Here is a 22,286-nt window from a genome sequence, read left to right as displayed (position 1 = left end):
GACCTCAATACCCTTACTCACTCTGCAGAGTCCCCTTTGCCACATAAGGTAGCATATTCACAGGTTCCAAGGACTGGAGTGTGGACATCCTGGGGACCATTGTTCTGAGTACCACGTCTTCTCTCATTCTTTGTTTGACTTCCGTCCTCACACCATGAAAACCTTGACTTCCAACAGCTTCTAAATATTTACACATTTCCTCTATCCTACAATATACGCTATATAACTTGAGAATTATAACAGTAATAACACTAATGACTATAAGCCTGCTAAGTAGCTCTCAAGATTTCTTTGCAGGTTTTTTGTTTGTTTGTTTGTACCCATTATATCTCACTCAAGTGTATGGTTGAACTACTGTGTTCCAAAATTACTTTATTTGTGTCAATGTGCTATCTATTTTATTGCAATTAGATAAAATTTTCCAGATTTACTTAGTTTTATGGTTTGCTTTTTCATTCTTTTATTTTTTTAAATAAGTTTTTATTGATTTTAGAGAGAGGAAGGGAGAGGGAGAGAGAAATAGAAACATCTATCAATGATGAGAATCATCGATTGGCTGCCTCCTGCACGCCCCCTATTGGGGATCAAGCCTGCAACCCGGGCATGTGGGCTGACCTGGAATCAAACTGTGATCTTCTGGTTTATCGGTTCATGCCCAACCACTGAGCCATACTGGCCAGGCTTTTTTTTTTTCATCCTTTTTAATTCATGTTCTTATTATGTGAAATGGTAATGAATATAAAAAGAGATGTATTCAGATAAGTCTCAGTTACATCCTGATGCCTCCCACCCTATTTTCATTGACCGTTTACATGTATTCATTAATATTAGTCAATGGTTTATTCTTTCTTTGATTCTTTTTGCAAAACATATGAAGATGCCTACTTTTAAATCTTATTTTACTTTTTTCTTACCCAAAGTAACTACGTTTATGCACTTTCTTTGTTCTTTGTATTTTTACTTAGCCATATATCCTGCATCTATATCTCTCCAACAGTGTATCATGGAAGTCACTCCATACCAGGTGGTCATGGAAACCTTGTAAGAAGTAATTGTTGTCTTTCCATATACCTCCTGTATCATTTTATGATATAGAATTGTAATATTGTATCACAACAAATATTTTATTTGTGACAACACAACTAAAAAGAGAAATACATATACAGTAAATATCTCTTTTAATGCCTTCTTTTTTCTATCTTTGCATAACATTTTGTACATAACATAATTATAGAAAACTTCATTGCAGTTATTTTTATCTAACATCTCCTTTTATGGCCTGTTAGTTGCTCAAATATAGAAAGAATCTCTCCCTTTCTTTCCTTTCCTTCTTTATTTTGAGCATCATTGATTGTGCCTGGCACATAGCATTTCCTTACTTACCTGTTTTATCTGGAATCCATAAGAGGTTTATTCAGTTGGTCTATTTTTGAATGCATCTATTTTTTTAAAATGAAGTACTTTATCTGAAGTTTGAATTCTATTTTATTATCAATTATTAACATCCTAACATGGATTAGTTGATCATAGAACTAGTTACTTTGTATAAAAGTATAAAAGGACAGGTGTCTGAAAGAGGACAGCTATATATTTTGGTCCTGGAATTGAAACCCCAAGAAAGGCAAGGAGTATGAGGGTCATAGATATTCTAAGAGGGAAGGAAGCGAACCAGGAAGAGGGTCAGAGGGACATGGAAATGGAAAGGTCTCTGTCACTGTGCACAGCTTAGAAAACCTGCTCAGATGATAACAGAGGCTGTATTTATTGGAACAGAATAGACCTCAAGGAGCATTCTCTCCAGATTAAGAAACCCGTGCCTGGAGAGATTGAGCAGGTGACTCAGGACACTTACTATAGACCAGGAGCCAGAACTTAATCTGTGGACCCATCACACTATCCAGGGTTGCTCTTCCAAAGGACACTTGGGAAACTGAGCAGGTACCCCACTGCCCTGAGGATGGGGAGAGGTCCTGAACCCTCCAAACTTCAGAGCTCTTTGAATTTGGGTTACTAGTCCCATGATCAGAATGTACATCTCTGTTTGTCTTGACCTCCTTCAGCCGAGTCTGCTGTATTTGTGGACGTGCATTGTTCAGCCTCAGAGCATTGTTTAAATTTAAAATCAATAACAAAAAAGTGAGCCAGCAAGAGGCACTGACTGATTAAGTGCTGTCTGTGTGAAGCAGGGGTCCTCAAACTTTTTAAACAGGGGGCCAGTTCACTGTCCCTCAGACCGTTGGAGGGCCGGACTATAGTTTAAAAAAAACTATGAACAAATTCCTATGCACACTGCACATATCTTATTTTGAAGTAAAAAAACAAAATGGCAAAAACACCCGCATGTGGCCCGCGGGCCGTAGTTTGAGGACGCCTGGTGTGAAGAGTTTAATCCTCTGCCACATTTCTGTTGAAATCCAGAGAAATGTGAAGATGAAGTAAAATGAAAACAGACTAAAAATTATGTCAGATACCAAAATTCAGTTAGGCAGCTGCATCTTTGGCAGGGAATTGAGAATTGGGTGACTTGAGTTCTGATTTGGTATAACGATACCAACCCACACATACACCACCTGTACACATAACCCATTCATACACAATACAAACACATACACAAAAGAACACATACAACATGTACAGCACAATTCACAGCAAGTCACAGAGACTACACATACAACAGTGCACATATAAACACCCACATGTCCACACGTAACACTCATGCACACAAAACACACACATACACGCATGAATTTGTTCTTGACTGTCACAATAAAGATGTTAACTCTTCCATCTGCCAACTTACCCTACATTTTTATGTTGATGAAACACATAATAGTAGAGGGGAGAAAAATCTCTTCATCAGAAAATTCAGTGGAAAAAAACAACCTCCCAAGACATTGTCATGTATTACTGGTTAGTTTTGGTGGTTAAGAGAATTATTTGAAAACAAAGAAACCTTTCACAGAGCCTCTAAAATACAAAAGATTTAATAACATTTACATCTGTGTATCAGCCATGTCCGTAATGCAAGTCATGAATAACACATAAACCAGAGCAGGAAAGAACAGAAGTGCTCACACATCATTTAAAATCCAACCCACCCCATCGTCAGAGGAATCAAACGCACAGCAGGAGCAGTTCCAGTTGATACACACACAATATAGTCATTGAAAATGAAAACATATTAATTACGTCTCCTAACAATAAAGTTAGGAGAGAAATGGCAGGAGTCACTAACCTGTTCGACTACTCTGTTGAAATACTGTACCAAAAAGTACATCCTGAGTCGCTTCCTTGTTTTTTTTAAAGAAATTAGGGAGTGGGCATTTGTGTATATTTGCCTTGTTTTACTGCTCATTTAAATCTGCACTTGGGGCTCAGTACTGACTCCTGGCTGTGCTGAAAATGGGGAAAGTTGATTTAAGATGGATCCTTGTTATAAGTGAGTAACTCACACAAAAAAAGAGAGAATTTATTGTTGAGCAATGATATTTTAAAACAACAATACCTGCACAACGCCAGGTGGGATATGTGGCAATCCACACTGTTAGGAAAAATGGCTGTTTATTACCAAAGCCTAGAGCTCATGTAACAACATGTTTGCTAAGGAAACCCTGGGAAATCCCTTCTTCTGATTGAAAGAACTTTTTGAGGCCCAACTCTGGTTTTGCACCTCCCTAGATTCACTCATCGGACTTTCGTGAATCTCTGGGGTTCGCCTGGGCTTTCTGTATATGCTGGCAGGAACCTCACACTCTGCCATGGGGAGGGAGCCTCTGGTGCCATGAGGGAGAGGACAGTGGAGGATTCTGTGTGGCATTTGCATTTGATGTTTGCCTCTCTTTATTCTTTAAGTCAGCGTTTGTTGTTTTTACTTCCAGGAGTTAAGAGGGTATTCAAATCAGGTTACTCTCCCACCAGCACTAGTTGTTTCCTGGCTTTTGCCTTGGTGTTTGCTTATTTGTTTAACTTCCTCTTCTGGTCCTTGTGTCCCCTTCTACCTCTAGGACTTTTGTTCGTGCCAGAACATTGCAGGTTGGTCCTGGACACGTTATTTTTTAATTTTTTAAAAATATATTTTAATGATTTCAGAGAGGAAGGGAGAGGGACAGAGGGATAGAAACATCAATGATGAGAGAGAACACCCCCTACTGGGGACTGAGCCTGAAACCCAGTCATGTGCCCTGACCTGGAATTGAACCGTGACCTCCTAGTTCATAGGTCGACACTCAACCACTGAGCACACCAACTGAGCAAGTCCTGGTCGCTTTAAAATTAGCTCTGTAAATATCAGGGACCCCCTTCCTCTTCTCCCGCGTACCTCATTTCAGTGTGAAATTTCACACTCTTCACAGTCCTTGCTGCCGCAAAAGGTTAATAGTCATCTCTTTTAAACGGACTAGAAATACTCAATTCCTATGGACGGCGTTCCAGGGCAAATGAGTGTAATTGCTAAATAATATAGTCATTCTCATTTTAAGTGAGTAATACTTCCTTTGTTCCTAATGTTTCCACCTGCATGAGTATGTGTGCTTGTGTGTGTGTTTCTGTATGTGCGTGTGTGTGTGTGTGTGTGTGTGTGTGTGTGTGTGTGTGTGTAGGCAGGCATGAGTGAGACCTCCATTTGGGGGAAGCCACAGCCATCCCATAGGAATTTGCACATTTACGCATTTGGGTTTTAAATGTTGTGCCGCATCCTGAGCCTCTTAGGCGCTACAGATTATGTATAATAGATGACCTGCATTTACAGAGATGTGTGCTATACAGATGTAAATGTTATTATAGCTTTTATATTTTATGTTCTTGTTGAAAGATCATTTTGTCTTTGAATAATATGGCTGTTCAATTTTTTTTTTTTTTTTTGGAGAGGAGGGGGTTATCTTTAAAAGAGAATATGAAATGGATATTGCACATCATATATTTCTTAAAAGTAATTTGGAATTTTAGGGTCTGGGATTGGGGCTGACTGATACACTGCCACAATGAGATATCACCCCTGGAAAATAACAGCACCAGCACATGCCTGCATCTGTCCAACCTCATAATTCACTTTCACATTGGATTATGGATGTCTGCGTTCAGTGAGTCTATCTTCCCTTTAGGTATTATTTCAGCCCTTTGAGATAATAAGGAAAGTTTAATTGCGTTGTTAATTGATTTTTTGCACAACATTATTACCTTGATTGATTGCAGAGTTGATGAAAATGTTAGACACAGGCAGCGTGGAGTATCAGCCCGGCAAGGAGTGGGAGCCTTGTGGAGAATAGATAACCTTGATGTTAAGAGCTATATCCTTCAGATGTGTCTTCCCTTGACATATTGATGGCCCTCGAAAAGGGAAAAGCTGATTGTATGCAGAATGCAATCATTAAACCCACTTCAGCTTGCTGTTGATTAATTTGTTTTTTCCTGAAGGATCTAGTTATAGGGAGGCCTCACTAGTACCAACAGCAGCCATTTTCGAGGCTCCAGACTGTGCTTAACCCTCTCGGGGAGGAGAAATGACGAGGCTGGCATGCTGAGTCGGGAAGTAACCTTAGGGTGTTCCGAGTGTAGACTTGACACTCACAGACATCGTCGCCCTCAAAACCACTCTGTTTCCTCCACGATAGTGCTCATTTCCCCCCAAATGCCAAGTTTCTCAAGATGCCAAGGCCAAGGTGCCTTGCATTGACACCTGAGGTAGACTGAAATGGGAACTTCAGGATGCCAGGACAGTTGTTAAACAGGCATCCAGGGGTTCCCGGGGAAGACATGGCACTTGGGATTTTTTATTATATATTAGCTGAAACCTTGCAGCAACTCGCTCCCATGATTGGAGATGTTGATTCTTATTATTATGTTTGTTTCCATGTGTGGGAGAATGACAAGAAGAGATTTCTGCAGTTTATCACATTTTAATTACTCCTCTCCCTGGCCTATATAATTCTTTCCAAGAAACGTTTATTGATAGCTGTCATTGTTAGTACAGCCCAGAGCCATTCTCAAGGTACCGGAAATCAGCTGCTTGATTGATTGATGATTAAGTGATTGGACTCATGCTCTCATTCCCTTCCCAAACTCACATCACATTCTCCATAGCTACTCAACCCTGGGCAGAAACTAAGAGGCCCAGCCTTGGGAGAAGCAGTTGGCTCTGGAAGAACGGGGGCTCCTAGGTGTGCAGTAATTCTGGAGAGCCTCCTGCTAGGCGAATGGGTGGCTTCCCCTGTACCCTCCCTGCACCAGCCTCTACACTTAGGCTTCACGGAGCACTCTGGCTCCTTTTGCCATCTTCTTCCCTTTGTGGCTGTCCCCAATATTCATTTAAACCAAATTTTAATTGCCTAGCATGGTTGGAGGGCTACCAAGAGTTATGTCATCTTCCTGGAGTCCTGAGTGCCCCTGGAGGGGTACGTGGGCTTCGGGGCAGAAGAGAAACAGCTCATGAATCTCCCAGAGCCACAGAGTGCCCTGTAGATGGAATTCGTGCTATGGTCCACAGCAGTTTCTCCTCCTTCAGCCCCACTCCCTCTATATTCGGAGTCTTTCTTCTGTTGAACTAACGACTGGCGCTTGGGGAGTCTAATATCCACAGAGTCTTGGCCCTCAATTACCTTAATGGCTTATAATGAGATTTTGGCCAAGTAGCAGGTAGCAGGTTATTACTTCCTGCTCAGCGTGGGCAATGTCTACGCTGTTAATTTGTGTTGCCGAATGTGGCTCAGAGCTGGGCATCAAACTGTCAGGGCCAGATGTATTCTATTAGGTGCGAGGCTCACATTGGCTCCCAGGCAATTTTTTTCCCCCAATATGGAGGCATGTTACCTCACCACAGGGTGAATCCTGACAAATTCAAGCCAGCCAAATAAAAGGAGGTAATATTGCAAGCTATCAATGTAGTATGTTCCAGAGACAGATAACACCTGGTACCACCCACTGTCAGCAATGTCTCCCTGATCCGGGCCATTCCGTCCATAGGCAAAAAGTACACCCCCTTAATATTGCTGGAGAGACTCTGGTGCCTTCATTAAGTTTTAATAAGCCTGACCCTAATGAGGCCCTTATAATATGCTCTTCTACTATTTACTTTGTCTTTATCCTAGGCAAAAAAAAATAATAATAATAAATAATAATATACAGGAGGTTTATAGTACTCTTTTAAACTGCTTTCTGCTATTAATTCTTACTTGACCTATAGTTTCTTTCATTAGCATTAGCATATATATGTACATTTTTTCAATGCAGGCTAGAGGATGGGGAGTTGAAGATCAGGAAATAATGAAATATGCATGGCGTTTGGCCATGAGATTTGCTAGTGCCCAAGAATAATGATGTGCTTTCTGCAACAACAGACTTTGGGTTATTTTTTGTAATGCAAACTTCTTTCAGTTAGATCATACATCAGCAGATTCCTTTTGTTTTCCTTTTAGGGAAAGCAATTTAGATTGTCCCGCAATTAGGACAGATTACAGTAATATTAGCACAGAGAAAGCTTGTTTGGATTCTTATGAAGGGCAGATGGAGGCTGGCCTAACGTGCCTGAGAAAGGAAGATCTTTTTCCGGTCCCTGCAGCGTTTCAATTATGACAAACCCACTTGTGACTGCATCAGCTTGATTTTATTTGAGAAGATCTGTTTTTTGTAGCTTGAAAAATTAAAGAAGAAGAAGCAACTTGTCATACCTTTCAGTGACTCTCTTGATAAATTTTAGGCTGGAGAACCAGACAGAACTGTGGGTGTTCCCCTTGTGATGTGAGCTTTCTAATGGGAACAGATCTGACCCCAAAAGCAAATTTCTGCTTGAGAGCAGAGCCAACATCCCCGTCCAAATTCTGCAGGAGGACCCCTGTCCCCACTGCTCAGATGTGTTCATGGAAGATTCCATCACTTTGCAGGGAGACTAAAGACTTTCTGGGAAACTTTTCTGCGAGTTTTTTTTTTTTTTTTAATCTTATACTTTATAAATTATCATTTGCAGACTCAGTTCCTTTCTACTTATGCAAAAAAAACTCTTTCCTTCTGTTAATATAATCCACACATCACTTAAATGTAAACTTTCATGGGGTTTCTTGTTTGTTTGTTTTATATTAAAGAGCTGGAGCAACCGTTTATTATCATTGTTTTTTAAAATTTTCGGTACCACTTGTTTCCAGAATTTTGTTGAGGAGACAGTAAAGCCTCTTCTTTGAAAAACTGGATGCACCAGGACCTTCAGCCAACCAGATTTTTTTTCAATCTCAGAATTTGTGTGGTCTTTATTTTACAAGAATAAAAGCTAATGTCAAAAGTTCTATTTTTAAGGGGGTTTTGTAGATCTCCTAGAACAGTGTTTCTTAAAATGTGGTCCCCCAGCCAGCAGCATGCAAATGCTTGGCCCAACTCAGACTCATGAGTGAGAAACATTGAGGATGGGACTCAGCAACCATTTTCACAAGCTCCCCAGGTGATTCTGATGCATGACCAGCTTGGAGTACCACTGCCGTGGGGACAATTGTAAATGTCCAAGGATGTATAGTAAGCACTGGGAGTCAGAAGAATTACCCTGAGATCCTCTCACTTAGTCCATGATAAAAAAAAAAAAAATTATTGAGTACCTATATGCCCTAGGCTTGTGAAGCACAGATGGAAAGCTGTCATCTCTAACCTTTTGGAGCCCACATAGAAAGAATACCCTAAGACCTTGAGAAATGTTCAATGAGCAGTTCCCACCCCAGCTACACTTCCCAACTCTATCAGCCTCAATATAAACACGCAGAGAAATACTCAGTTGTGGTCACTATGATTTATCTAGTAAGACAATGAGATTGACTTTGGTTTCACATAATGTTTCATGTGTGACTGTGGACTCAAATAGGATTCGAGTTAAACATGAGTTAATGAGTTAATTTACTTAACTGGAACACAACATTCCCTAGTGGCAGGTCAATCACATGACTCTTACAGAAAGGACGAAAGTGTGTGAGACCCATTTTATTCTTGCTTCACTGACCACTTGGGAGGTCTCTCAGGTGAAGTGGAGAGACACACCTGGACTCGGCTCTGGTTTCCCAAGTCCAGTAGCTCCCATTTTGTTTACTCCCTTCTCTGATTGAATACACTCTTTTAATTTAATTCTGGGAAGTTCTAATTTAAAATGCCATTCCCTGGATTGTCAAACCTTTATTGCTGTTTTAAAAATAACGATAATGATATACTCCTAAAGGGAGGTGGTCACTTGTTCTCGGCATGAAAATAATCGCTGGCTCATGTGCCAAAGACAAATGATGACTGGACAGAAGCTGGAATTATTATTTAATCTTCATTTGAGTGGCATCTGTCTCTTTTCTGACTAATCTGGGCCAGATACTCTTGAGGGCAGGCCATGGCTGGTAAGTTTGGGCAGGGAGGGCCTTAAAAGGAGGTAGTTGTGATTTGCGTGGTTGGAGCACACCTTTTGAATACTTTATTGATCCACTTTTTAATTTAATTTAACTTAATTTTTATGTTTTTTGCTTATCAAATGATGATTGGAAACTCCCATGGGTGGCACACTTCTTTTTGGTCTTCCACAGGAAAAATGATCTTTCTTTAAGAAATGCAGGGATCTCTTTTTGTTTATTAGTTTGCATGCTTCTTTACATTTATGCAGTTGATATACAAAAAATCCCCAACCCCTGAGCCCAGATTAATTAGAGCAATTGATGGTAAAGAAAATCAGGCCCTGAAATCGAGGCCAGATGAATCCAAAAGGTAGGGCATCTGGTAGCCCCATTCCCAGAAAGCCCTCAGCACAGATTGAACAAACATGACATATTGATCATTACGGAACCTGTAATTGGTGACCAAAAGCACAGTGTGTCTTTAAAGGTCCTCCTGAGTAGTTGCAATCTTCTTTTTTTTTAAAGAAAGCTGCTGTTTTCCTAAATTCATGCTGCCCTCTAGTGGCAATGCTCCCGACTTCAGAGGGAAGGAGGAAAGGATGAATGTGGAGATAATGGGGGGAATAGTGGAGTCAGTGGAGGGGTGAACTTTTTCCTTCTTTCTTTTCTCTCCTGTCTGAAAGATCTCTGAGTCCCTCAGTCAAAAACTGAGAGGGAAAACTGAAGCCATACCTGACCATTGCCCATTTGACTGGCAGCCTGGTTTAGGTAACCTCCATCAGTGAGCTGCACTGAAGGGAGTCCAGGTATCTTACCTGATTTGCATCCGTCTTGGCATGCACTTTGGAATCCAGCTCCTCTCTGAGCCATTAAACCCCATGTCAAACACACTCACACCAAACTGGCCTTGAAGATTCAAGTTTCTCCCTGGAAAGTAGGTAAGAGTCAGCTTAAGTCCGGGTGCTGGTGCTCTTTGACATTTTGTCCCATGGGCTGTGTCCTGGAATGCAGAAACACTAGCTGGACTAGGAAGCAAAAGTTGGGTGGTGTCGGGTCTGGGACTGTGACCTTCAGGAAGTCACTTGGAACCTCATTTTCCTCCTCTATAAAATGAAGGACTTACCCAAACTGAAGATCTCTAAATTCTGTCTCAAAATTGTTCAATGTAGGTAAAGAAATACTTCTAAAGAAAATTTCCCATTCTGTGTGCAGCAAAATCACCAAGTATCTTTATAGGACTGTGTGAGTACATCAGTGTTCAGGAAGTCAGAGTACAGACTGTTTCTGGCTTCATTTTAAGATGGCACAAACATGTAACCTGAGAAGGAAAACCAAAATTGGGATTGCGAAGGAGATGCAGCAGTGTTTCCTTTGGGGGAGAGGGCAAGTTGTTGGAGCCAGGAGATATTTACTATGGCGTGTGTTCTCTGTTACATACATGTTCTTATTTGATTGAAATACAGTATGTAAGAGCCACGCATATTAGTGGTGTTCCAAAAAGAGAACAAGTGAGCCCACCTCAGACCTGGGATGCTTTCCCATCAGTCTCTACCTACCAGCGCTACCCCCAATACCAAAAGAAAAAAATTCTTTTTAAAGCATTGACATCTGAGGAAAAGCATGTTGACTGTTTCCTTTCCAGGGTTCACCTTTTGCAAACATCCGCTGCCAGATAACTTAGAAATCTGTCAGCCTAATATTTCCTTGATGTAGCAAGGGCTTAGAATGGCCAGGTCAGGTCTGGGTAGGGCCACGGTATCTGTAATCTGAGTGTGGGGACCAGGGGCTCCAGGTGGGACCGTGGAGCTGGTTACTAAGGATGCACTCAAAGGGGAAATTACATCTCAGACTTGGACCAGCTTTTACATTTTCCACTAACAGATTATTGAGGGAAAACCTTGCCCCGCCTTTTTGCTCCTCTCCTTCCTTTCCTACCTTCTTCTCTTTTTCTAAAAATGACAAGCCTCATTTCAGTGGCCCTGAGAGCCCCGAGTGTATTTCCACAGGCTCTGGCTTGTCACAAGTCAACTTGTCTGCCCACTCACGTGGCCGTTTGCGCAACCATCCCTGGGCTGGAGGCTGGCTTCTGGGCCCTGCGTTCCTATCACCTTCAGTATAGATACTGCCAAGACCCTTTCCCTGCTGACAGCTTCCTTCTGCGTTTCCTTCCTTACAAACACGCTGGCGAGACTCGACAAAGCCCAGCATTTGTCTAAGCTGCCTTCATAATCTGTTCTGTCTCGGTGGAAAGTTTAACCTGCCACCAGGCCTCACGGGAGGGGTCGGAGCACTGGGGCCCAATGCCCGCTTCTCAAAGGGTATGTTTCCTGGCATTTGTTTTTATCTTTCAATATATGGACGCTTCCTCACCCTTGGTTGGGTGGCCCATACTATGTGTTTTTGACTGGTGTTTGGTAGAAAGCTGCATGTCATAACTCCATGGGTCCGGAGTATGAACCTTCGTCCTGCATACTCCTTGTGCTGAGAAATGAATAAAAATCATCATTTATTTTAATTTATAATAAACGTTGCTGGTAAACATAATCAACCTGACATAAAACTGGCAGCAAGTAAAACTGACCGAGATTTGTATTTTGTTGGTATATTGAAAACTGCACACCTTCATGGGAAGGAAATCATCTTGATAGAAATAATAAAAGCAAAATAAAATCGAAATGAGCTAAAATTACACACAACAGAAAGTGTTGACTAAACTCTAATAGAGGACACAAGTCTTCCCATCACAATTTAGATCTGCAAAATTTTCTTTAAGGAAATGTGACTTTATAAAATAAACTAGAGGCCCAGTGCATGATTAAATCATGCACGTGTAGGGTCCCCTAGGCCTAACCTGCCATCCAGGCCATATCCACTGCCCCGCAAAGCCTAGCACGCTCCGCGGACACTGCTAGCAGCATGCTCCCCGCTTTTGATGGCAGGGGGTCTGCTGGTGCTGGAGCGGACACACAGCTCCCCGCTTTTGATCATGGGGGAGCTGGCTGTCTGTCCGCTGGTGCCGGAGCGGACAGACAGCCAGCTCCCCCGCTCTCGCTCCCCGCTTTAGATGGTCCGCAGCAGGATGTGGGCTCGCTACCCCAGAGGCCCCTTCTGTGCTGCAGCACAGCCATGGCACAGACGCTGAGCTCGCGCAGCCGCTGGCAACACAAGCTCAGCGTCCCGCCAACCCAATCGGCCACCCCGGCCACCTCGAGTCCCGCCCCCTGCGCCTCCCGCTGGCCCAATCGTGGGCGTAGCGGAGTGATGGTAATTTACATATTACCCTTTTATTATGTAGGATACTCCAAGAGACTTAGAAGACAATCTGTGAAACTTGATATTTGGCAAATGCTGAGTGTGGACTTCAACCTTAATGTATAAATTACATGGAAAAGAATTGATTCCATTAAAAATAACTTCAATAAAATAAAAATGAAAAGGTTAAAAATAGAATATGGTTTGATTGCATTTAAAATTAAGAAAATACCTAGACACAGACAACAGTATGGTGATTACCAGAGGGAAAGGGGGGTGGGGAAGGTAGAAGAGGGAACAGGGGAGGTGTAGAAAATAAATAAAAATCAAGGAATGAATTGGCTTAAATGGGGCTTAGTAATGAATAATGAATGCTTTTTGAAAGAAAAATTACTAGGCTGGTTTACATGGTTAAATTCATAAGCCTCAAGGCAAAGCATCCCTTGGGTCAAATGGCAGAATCCAAATGTCCACCACTGCACAACATCAGGGTCAGCCCGGCAGGGCCTGGGCACTCGTCAGGGTCAGCCCGGCAGGGCCTGGGCACTCTCTCTCTCTCTCTTTTTTTTTAATGTATCTTTATTGTTGAAAGTATTATAGACATCCCCCTTTTCTTTCCCCATTGACCCCCTCCGTCCCACACCCATCCCTCCTAGGCCTTCACTACACTATTGTCTGTGTCCATGGGCTATGCATATATGCATATAAGTTTCCCATAAATCTCTCCCCCATCCCCCCCTTCCCCCCACCTCCCCTGCCTTCCCTCTGAGATTCATCAGTCTGTTCTATGCTTCTGTGTCTCTGGATCTATTTTGTTCATCAGTTTATTTTGTTCATTAGATTCCACATATAAGTGAGATCCTGTGATACTTAGCTTTCTCTGACTGGCTTATTTCGCTGACTACTCTTCATGGGTTGTGTTGTATAATGAAGAAGAGTTTGAGGGAGCATACTCATTTGTAAGACTAGGAGCATCCTTTAGGCAACACTGTGTGAGGTGTCCCTGAGGATTTAGCAAGGACAGTGTGCCCCTGGTCCGTGGAGATGACGTTTTGGGGGTTAACAAGCATTTTGCGACCATGACAATCCATTCCAACCCAAGATTCTGGTCATAAACTGAGAGACTCGCCTCAACTCCCACTCAGGTAGTGTGGGAAGGAAGTGTCACTTTCTCCTGTGCCTTCTCTACCCTCCCCGGGGGGAAGGGGGGGTGTCAGGACGAGAGTCTATCCCCCTTTTATTCTCAGATGGGCCTGGCATGGAGTATGGATGTGGCTCTCCTTGCACAAAATCTGCTCCCAAGCAACCCCTTTTTTAAAGACCTTTCAGCATCTCTCTTCTTTTCATTTGGCCTTAGTATTTAAGTAGATTACACTGAAGCAGGCTGTGTGCGGGGCGCCTGTAACTCTGCAGGCTCTGCTAAATCCTTTGTGGTATCCACAGCGAGCTGATAGCTCATCACACCGCTGACCTCGGGATACTGCTCCAGCCGCTTCCCAGGACTGTAAAACATGGGTGTTTATTCCTCCCAGGTCCCAGCTCACTCGCAGCTGCACATAACAAAGAGCGAGGAGTGTGCTTTCCGGGGACTGTCCTTTCCCGTGGACGATGTTTACAGCTCTTAAGGCTGGATGATAACGTTCAGTGCACTTCTCTCCTTCAGCAGACGGAGTGATTACTTTGTTTTCCTGGGAGAAAAGTGCTCAGCATAAAAACAACACCCATGTTTAGGAACTGAAGCTGCTGCCTTCTATTACTTTGCCTCCTTCTTTAGTAAGGCAACCGTCTAATCTGTATGTGTTTTTAAAGCATTTCAAACATCTGTACTCCTATCAGAGATTAAAGTATGAGTGTTCGACAACTGAAATTCCTAACATTGTGGATTTTGTTTACATTGTATATGGATGATAATTTTAATGATATTAGTTTATCTGGTCTACAAATATTCACTGCATACATCCTCGGTATGAGTACTGTTTCAGGCCCTGGGTATTATTAGAAACGGGGCAGGAGTGAGTACTGTAGAGGTGACATGCCAATGGGTATGTGTAGTGTCACCTGGAAGCATAGTTCTAAAGCAGTGGTTCCCAACGTGGGCACAGGCCCCACAGGGCGGCAATTTGATTTTAAGGGGGGAGGGAATTCAAGCATGAGTTATTAACAGTGAATTTTTTGCATTTCTTATGGTTCTAGGGGCCTCATATACAGTATATCAATATATATTGTGACATATTTATGCATTTCAGTTCTCTATTATGTTTTGAAACTTTATTTGCTATTTTTTCATATCACTTCATATTACTATTATTTTTTAATAGTTTCTTAGTGATTTCTTCCTCAGTACTTCAACTGTCCTTTCGTTCTTTCATTTCTCTCTTTCATGGATGCCATGTTCTTTGGAAGCTTGTTTAGACCAAGTTAATGGCCTTTTCGGCTTTCTCCACGTGAATAGGAGTTCACTTTTTGAATAATAAGAATTATATGTCACAGGGTTGGGGCATCAGGATTTTAGAGATGCTTAGGTGGGGCATGGCCAAAAACAGGTTGGGGACCACTATTCTAGAATATTCCACAATGGACCAGAAAGATTCTCCGGATACTCCTTCCCTCTCTGCCAATGGACCCACCCACCTCTTCCTAATACCATCATCACTTTTTTCAGAGGCTGTGAAGAGTCTAGCTCCTTCCTTCACTCTTGCAGATTAGAGAACAGGCATCCATCTGTGAGCAGCCCTTGGTCCCTTGCCCTGTAGAACTTGCTGATTATAACTGCTACCATCACAACAGAGTAAAACCTGCTTGTCATTACACAGATACTCTTACAAGCATTTAAATCTTACAAGCATTGGTGAGAATAGCATTTAAAGTGGTGAATACCAAAACTAACATTAATAAGGTTAATAAAATTTATTTTACTGATACAGATTTATTGGCCCAACCTATACTGCATCATCAAATAAGTGTGTATATTTGTACTAGAGGCCCGGTTTATGGATTCATGCACCAGTGGAGTCCCTCAGCTTGGCCCGTGCCCACTTATAATCTGAGACCCTTGGGGGATGTTGGAGTGCTGGTTTCAAGGGATGTCGTAGTGCTGGAAGCGGCAGGCAGCTGGGGCCAGGTGCCTGCTGCCGCTGCCACTGCTCGGTAGCACTGCCATGGAGGCGGGAGAGGTTTGCCAGCAGTGATCCCAGCATCTGGCACCCAACCATCAGTTGAGCAGTGCTCAGCTATGGGAGTTCACTGACCACCAGGGGGCAACTCCTGCATTGAGCATCTGCCCCCTGGTGGTCAGTGCACATCATAGCAACCGGTAGACCGGTCGTTCATTCGTTCAGTCACTGAGGCTGTTATATAAATAGATGAGTAAAGACTATTATTTTGTCACAACTAAAATGCACATGGTAAACCACTAAATCTGATATTTAGTCTTAGTTCTGTTGAATATGGAATTAGGAGATTTGAGTCAAAGCTAGCAAGACACAGGCTAGGTAGTGGCAAGCACTTCCCAGCTCGGAGCATGAAATACACTGCAGAAAGTTAGTGGGTATTCTTTTGTTGGGGGTTTTGAGATCCAGCAGCGTTCTGCTTTTATATGTTATGGGGCTCTGGCCTGATGGGTTTCAAGAACTGATTTAGTCCAAATGAAATTTTTTATGAACTCACCAATTGGATATGCCTGCTACATCAGACAAGATTGGACCTGCCATCCTCATCTTCATAAGAGAGGCACTGGGAAATATTAATTCTTCTATTTCCAAGCTAAAATGAACCTCAGAGATTATCTGGCCCTTAGCCCTCACTTTACAAATGGGGAAACCAGCCCAGTGAAGAAAAGGGAGGGGGGCATGATCACATGACTGTTGGGGCAGAGCTGGGTCTAACTGTAGATCGCCTCCACCTCTTCTTATCAACTGGAAGTGCAAGGCCCTCCAGGAGGCCAGGGAGCCCTGGGTCTTTGCTGGACTCTGCATGCCTAGGCCAGGACTCTCCCCTTCCCCTCCCCAACTCCCCCGGCACACTCGGGGTTCTCCCCAGCAGTGTCTCCAGGACCATTCCTGCCCTCACAGCCTTGCAGCCAAGGAGAGAGGCAGCTCCAAGGTCATAACTTAACCTGCATAATTAGAACATTCATTCCAGAGGGGGGAAACATTTAAAAGATAAAGGACCTCTTTAAAGCAGATTCTTCCCCAAACATTTCCCCCCATAATTATAGTTTTAAGAAGTTATGGCGATGGTGGAGCTGGCTACTTAAGAAAAATTAGGAGTCTCATTTGGCAGGAGAGGATTTCCCAGGGGACAATGCACTGTCATTTTTTTTAGGGCCCCCAGAAAGGAACCACACACCGATGGCTACAGGCCGGCCTGATGCATGGCAAGTTTGCTTCACTTATTATGGCCAATTAATTTCTCCCCAGAGAACAAAAACACTACATATGCCATTAAATGTTGTTCCCCCTCCAGTCCCCAGACACAGGAGTTCGAGGAGATAGAAACAAGCGGATATATTGGAGATGCACAGGGAGACCACCGCCTACTGAGTCACCAGCTCGCGTTCCCAAATCCCAGCCTGCGCGCCGCCCCAACAAAATGCCTTTGCCAGCAAAGTGTTCCCTCTGTAACTGTCACAGTTTAAGGCAGTTATCAGGAGGAGAGGCCATGGGGAGAGCAGGAAAGAGAGTCACACGCCACCACCTGCCTTAATTTATGAGCAAATCCTCTTGTTACAAATAACCTTCATGATAAATAAAGTGCTATGGCCACATATGGGGCTGTGGCTTTATTTTCTTCCTTGTTAATTTCATTTATTTTCCATTTGGGGGATAAGCACTTCCCAACTGTGAGCTCAGTCAGATAGGAGTCTCAATGGAGACGACACTTGTATAATTGTAGGCGGTTCAAGTTTAAAAATTTTAGTCTGATTTGGCCGGACCACCTTTCTGCCCAGAGGAGCACCAGTAGGGCAGCTGGGTTTAATTTTCGGCTGCTGGACGGTCCCTGTGCTGTCCTGGGGCAGCCCACAGACAGAGTGGCTTCCCTTGAAGGATGTTATTGAAGGTGACAGCTCCTCACATGTTGGCACTCTGATCACCCCCAGTAGCCAAGGTATCGGGGGATGAGCGGGCTCCACCTGCAAAGCCCAGATTTATGGACTGAGGTCATCCTTAGGCCCCTTGACCCCAGCATTCTCACAGACAAGGCTGTCAGGAACTTTACAGCCACAGCGAGTTTTGTAAAGACGTCTGGGGAGAAAACCTGCAGGAGTGGGTGGAGGAGACCCCAGAGATAGGGAGTGATGTCAGCTTTTGTTAGAGCCGCAGACAGTGTTAGAATATCCTTGGCATAATATGGCACTGGTATCTCTGTCAGCATCTCTGTTTTCTGTCACCACGCACAATCCTGGGCCTGTCTCCCGCCCTGACAGTGTCTGTTCAGATCAGGGTATTGCCCGCACAGAGACCAGCCCTGCTCCCTGCCACACAGCCCCTTTGTTTGAAGTCTGCCCTTTTGTCATTAATGCACTTGGTGTCTATTTAAATCTGACAGTGACTGTGGTATCTGTTTTCCCGTCAAGAGATCATTGACAATATTAATACCTCATGTCCTTGCCTTGTTCTCCAAGCTCTGACACCTCCCTGCGTCTCCTGCATTCATCAGGCAGCCTCTCTCTCCAGGATGCCTATAAACTGTCTTGCTTCCAGGCCCAAAGCAGCCCCTAAGAAAGGACTTTTATCAAGGCCAACCAGAGAAAAGGACTGGGGAACATGGCTCAGAACACGTCACCTTCCTCCATGTCAGAGCCTGTGTTCCAGGTGTAACAGCCTATTTCCAGGGTGGCATCTGAGGCCCAGGTTTCATCTAGGCCAGAGCCAGAGTTGAGGTTTACCGTGGGGAGAGGACAGAAAAAAGAAATCCAATCTGAATGTGCTGGAAAGTTTGCAGGAGGGAATGAATACGCCCACTGGAGTGTGGTATGTGTGTCTGCCTTGCATTCTTTTACTCAAGAACAAGACTGTGCTCTTTATGATATCTGACAGCCCTATCCATTTTTTTTTTTTTTGTATAAAAATGCATGCTGTCCTGGTGCTATAGAGAGACATTAACATCTTTCCGCCTCATTCTTCCCGATTCTTCATGGGTGTATTTGAATCAATTATGTTTAAGGAAGCCCCTTGTGGATTTTCAGAAACATCTGTGACACTCCCACCCAGGCCTGTAGGGGATGCTGTTCCTGGAACAGATTCTAACCAGCCAAGTCCACAGACAGGTTCTGGGCATTGGGGACAATGTCAGTCCAACCCGAGGTGCTACACAATTAAGCCCAATAAAGAGAACAGCTCAATGGCAATAGCTAAAAGAATCACCTAGAGATTTTAAGAAAGGACTCAGGGAGGTTTTATCCAAGCTCAGTGTTTCCATACCCAAACTCAAAAACAAAAATTGGGGATAGGGAGCGAAGGAGAAAATATGGCCAAGGGGGGAGTGTGGAACACAGCAAACTTGCTCTTGGGAATATGGTAAAAAATAGAAGGAATGAGAGCATCACCAAGACAAGTTTGGAAGCCATGGGAGAGTATCATCCTCTCATCAACTCTCAGATTCTGTGACCCCAGCAATTCTCAACTTTGTCCTAAGTCATTCAAACCTAAGAGCATCTGCCTGTCCTAAAAAGTTTCTGAGTCATTTTTAATCCCTAATTAAGAAGAAGATTTAAAGTTCTGCAATGGAGTAATGTCTCTTATACAATCAGAAAATATTTACTACTTAGAAATTCTCATGTGAAGGACCTGGATAATTTCAAATGCTAATTTATCCTAAGTAAAAAATAGCTGGTAATAGTTGGTTTCCTACTATCACACTGATGGGAAAAAATCATACATATAGGTAGCTATTTTTATAGGCTGATTTGTGGCTCATGAATTAATGTTTTATGGACATTTCTTTGTTTGTTTTTACTTTCTGGTTATGCACACATCAGAGACTCAAGTGCTATTAAGTAACAAGATAGCTGTGAAGCTGATTTTTAAGTTTTTCTAAAATTAGAAGAAAAAACAAGGTGGAAAAAATAAAGTTGTAGTTTAAATATTTTCTTGGAAAAACTTATTTTTCCTCAATAATCCTACAAAGCTTTTATAATAACTATGGTAGGTGATTTCTTATGGATACTTAGAATAAATATTGAGTTGATTAAAAGGTTTAACCTTATTCTAAGGGTATTTTTCATAGTTAAATCATCCCATAACTTCCTTGAGTGAAAGGAAAACTGTATATGGAGCCATACAATTATTTAAAATAAAACTGAAAATAAAAATCAACCCTAGCTGGTTTGGCTCAGTTGACAGAGCGTTGGCCTGAGGACTGAAGGGCCCTGGATTTGATTCTGGTCAAGGGCACATGCCCGGGTTTCAAGCTCAATGCCCAGTGTGGGGGCGTGCAGGAGGCAGCTGATCAATGATTCTCTCTCATCATTGATGTTTCTCTCTCTCCCTCTCCCTCTCCCTTCCTCTCTGAAATCAATAATATATATTGAACAGTCTTCCCTGAATGTGACTATATATATATATATATATATATATATATATATATATATATATATATTCAAATGCATTCCTACCTGAGACTACAGTTCAGCCTGTGAGAAGGATCCTTTAATGTCCAGGCTCTTGTGACTTTCCATGTGGAGTGTTGTCAGCACCACCCCTCTTCCTTAATCAGCCCTGAAGTGCTTGATGCCTCCTGGAAGGTCCTTTTAGGAAGTTAGTAATATTGACTCATGATAGAGGACTGAAAATAGTCACATTCGGGGCAGACTGTTCCACATCTTTTGCTTGGGCTGGGCCCATCTTTAAATTCTTAATTTCCCATTTTTAGAAACTGCTAAGGGAACCTGGAGAGAGGAGAGGGTTATGCTTTCTTTTGAGGAGTAATTGACCAAACTAGAAAAGTCTCTAAAATGTGGAAGAGACATCATGGGGGAAACCACGATATTCTGGGAGCCTGTGCTCTGCTGACATTTTATTTGAATGTCAACGGTGAGGACAAGAAGGGAGGGGCCTTCCCTGTGGGACTTACTCCTTCTGCTGCCACCCGTGGGATCTGGGCCCGTGTTGTGTCCTGCTTTGCAGCACCTATTCGGTTCCTGCTGGAACGGTGGTTTTTAACGATGTTTTCTTCTATTTTCAGGTGTCCTGGGGAAGTGTCGCTATGTTTACTATGGGAAGAACTCGGAGGGCAACAGGTTTATCCGAGATGACCAGCTCTGAAGGCAAGTTCTGTATGCCTTAGCCCATGTCATGAGGATTTAAGCAAAAAGGGAAAGCAGAAATAAAGAAAAAGCTGCAGAAAAAAGACCATGCCCACACGGCATCTCTGTGGGAAGGCTACGACTTCGGCTTTTGGTACCTTGTGCTGACTTTGCCAGGCCTGTCACCATCATCTTTCTGCCTTAGACTGAGTGGTCACATAGAGATTGACATGATTGCCCTTAAGCAGGTCTCATCCACCAGGGGGACAGACAGCAGCGGCGAAGCACCAGGGCTGACAGGATGAACACCATGATAGATTGCCTGGCCCTCCGCTGCTCACAGGGGAGCAGAGGTCACACCTGGGGCCTCCGTGAGCATGCTCAGTGGCTGGAACCAAGTGAGAGAGACTGTCTCTAGCTTGCCTACTGAGTAGAGATCCCTCTGATGCCATTGTCCTGTGGGTTTCTTTTTAGTGAAATAGTCGCAGTTTTGAGGAAGCCCGCTCTCTTTTATTTATCTTAAGTATTTATCTCATATTCTCCATGCCCCACCCCATTCTTTAGTATCTTTATCATGGGCAATGGGTTTTGGTTTGCAGTTTTCAGAGAGCAGAAGGTGTAAGTTCTCAGCCGGGCCATTCATGTATGGCCAGTTTCATGTTGTCACACTTTCTGAATTGGAGTAACTAGCTTTCCCTAAATCCCTGACAATAAAAGCATGGACTTAATCTTGTTTTGTTCATTTCTAAATCCATGTCTTGCCTTGAATACTTGGCAGTGTCAGGCATCTTTTGTAGCACCACGCTCTGGGTATACCAGGGACTTTTAATATTTTTTAATTCATTCTCTCATTCATTCATTCACTCATTCATTTCTAACCACATGCACCTCCTACTATATCTATGGCCATAGTTGTGTTTGGAGCTAGCTTGCTCCTTTGGGTGCTACTTTAAGGTAGCAATATGATAAAAGAAAGTGGTGCATCAGAAGATAAGAGAGAAGTGAAGACGATAGAAAATGTCTACCAGACCAAACAGTTTTAATAGACGACACCAACCCTTTCAATTTGGTGTCATTCTCAGGACCTCTCAGAAATTAAATCCATAGCTGGTAAGATAGCCTTGGTGTGTGTTGGACCATATTTCAGCACCAATGTTTCAAGGAAAATAAGCATGATCAGACTGGTTGGGGGGGGGGCTTTAGTGTCATTTAATATATTAGTACAGCAGGAAAGTCGCTCTGGAAGATACTGGAAAGGTTGGTTGCTTCTGACATAACAACATTTATTTTTGCTTCTTCTATTTAGACCAGGTGTTCATTGTATCTCTTAGTTTTAGTTTAGTGTGAGGACAGCAAAACCTGAAAGAGAATCCTTCTAGTTACAGGTACCAAATAACGGGAGAGTTGCTATTGTAAAACTGTCTGGGGAGTCAGGATCCCTGAAACACGCA

At 42.9% G+C, this 22,286-nt stretch overlaps 1 protein-coding gene across 1 annotated transcript in view; it reads left to right on the top strand.

Moving 5' to 3' along the window:
* LRMDA (leucine rich melanocyte differentiation associated) overlaps nucleotides 1–20,899 on the top strand; it is a 999,454-nt gene extending 978,555 nt beyond the window's left edge. Inside the window, exon 8 of the mRNA XM_054729044.1 lies at nucleotides 20,775–20,899. Coding sequence (XP_054585019.1) covers nucleotides 20,775–20,854 — 80 coding nt within the window. The 3' untranslated portion in view covers nucleotides 20,855–20,899. The remainder of the gene's footprint in view (nucleotides 1–20,774) is intronic.
* Nucleotides 20,900–22,286: the final 1,387 nt, after the last annotated feature.

This window comes from Eptesicus fuscus, chromosome 17, assembly GCF_027574615.1.
Source record: "Eptesicus fuscus isolate TK198812 chromosome 17, DD_ASM_mEF_20220401, whole genome shotgun sequence".
Taxonomy (NCBI): Eukaryota; Metazoa; Chordata; class Mammalia; order Chiroptera; family Vespertilionidae; genus Eptesicus; species Eptesicus fuscus.
This window is presented reverse-complemented; position numbering and strand designations above follow the sequence as displayed.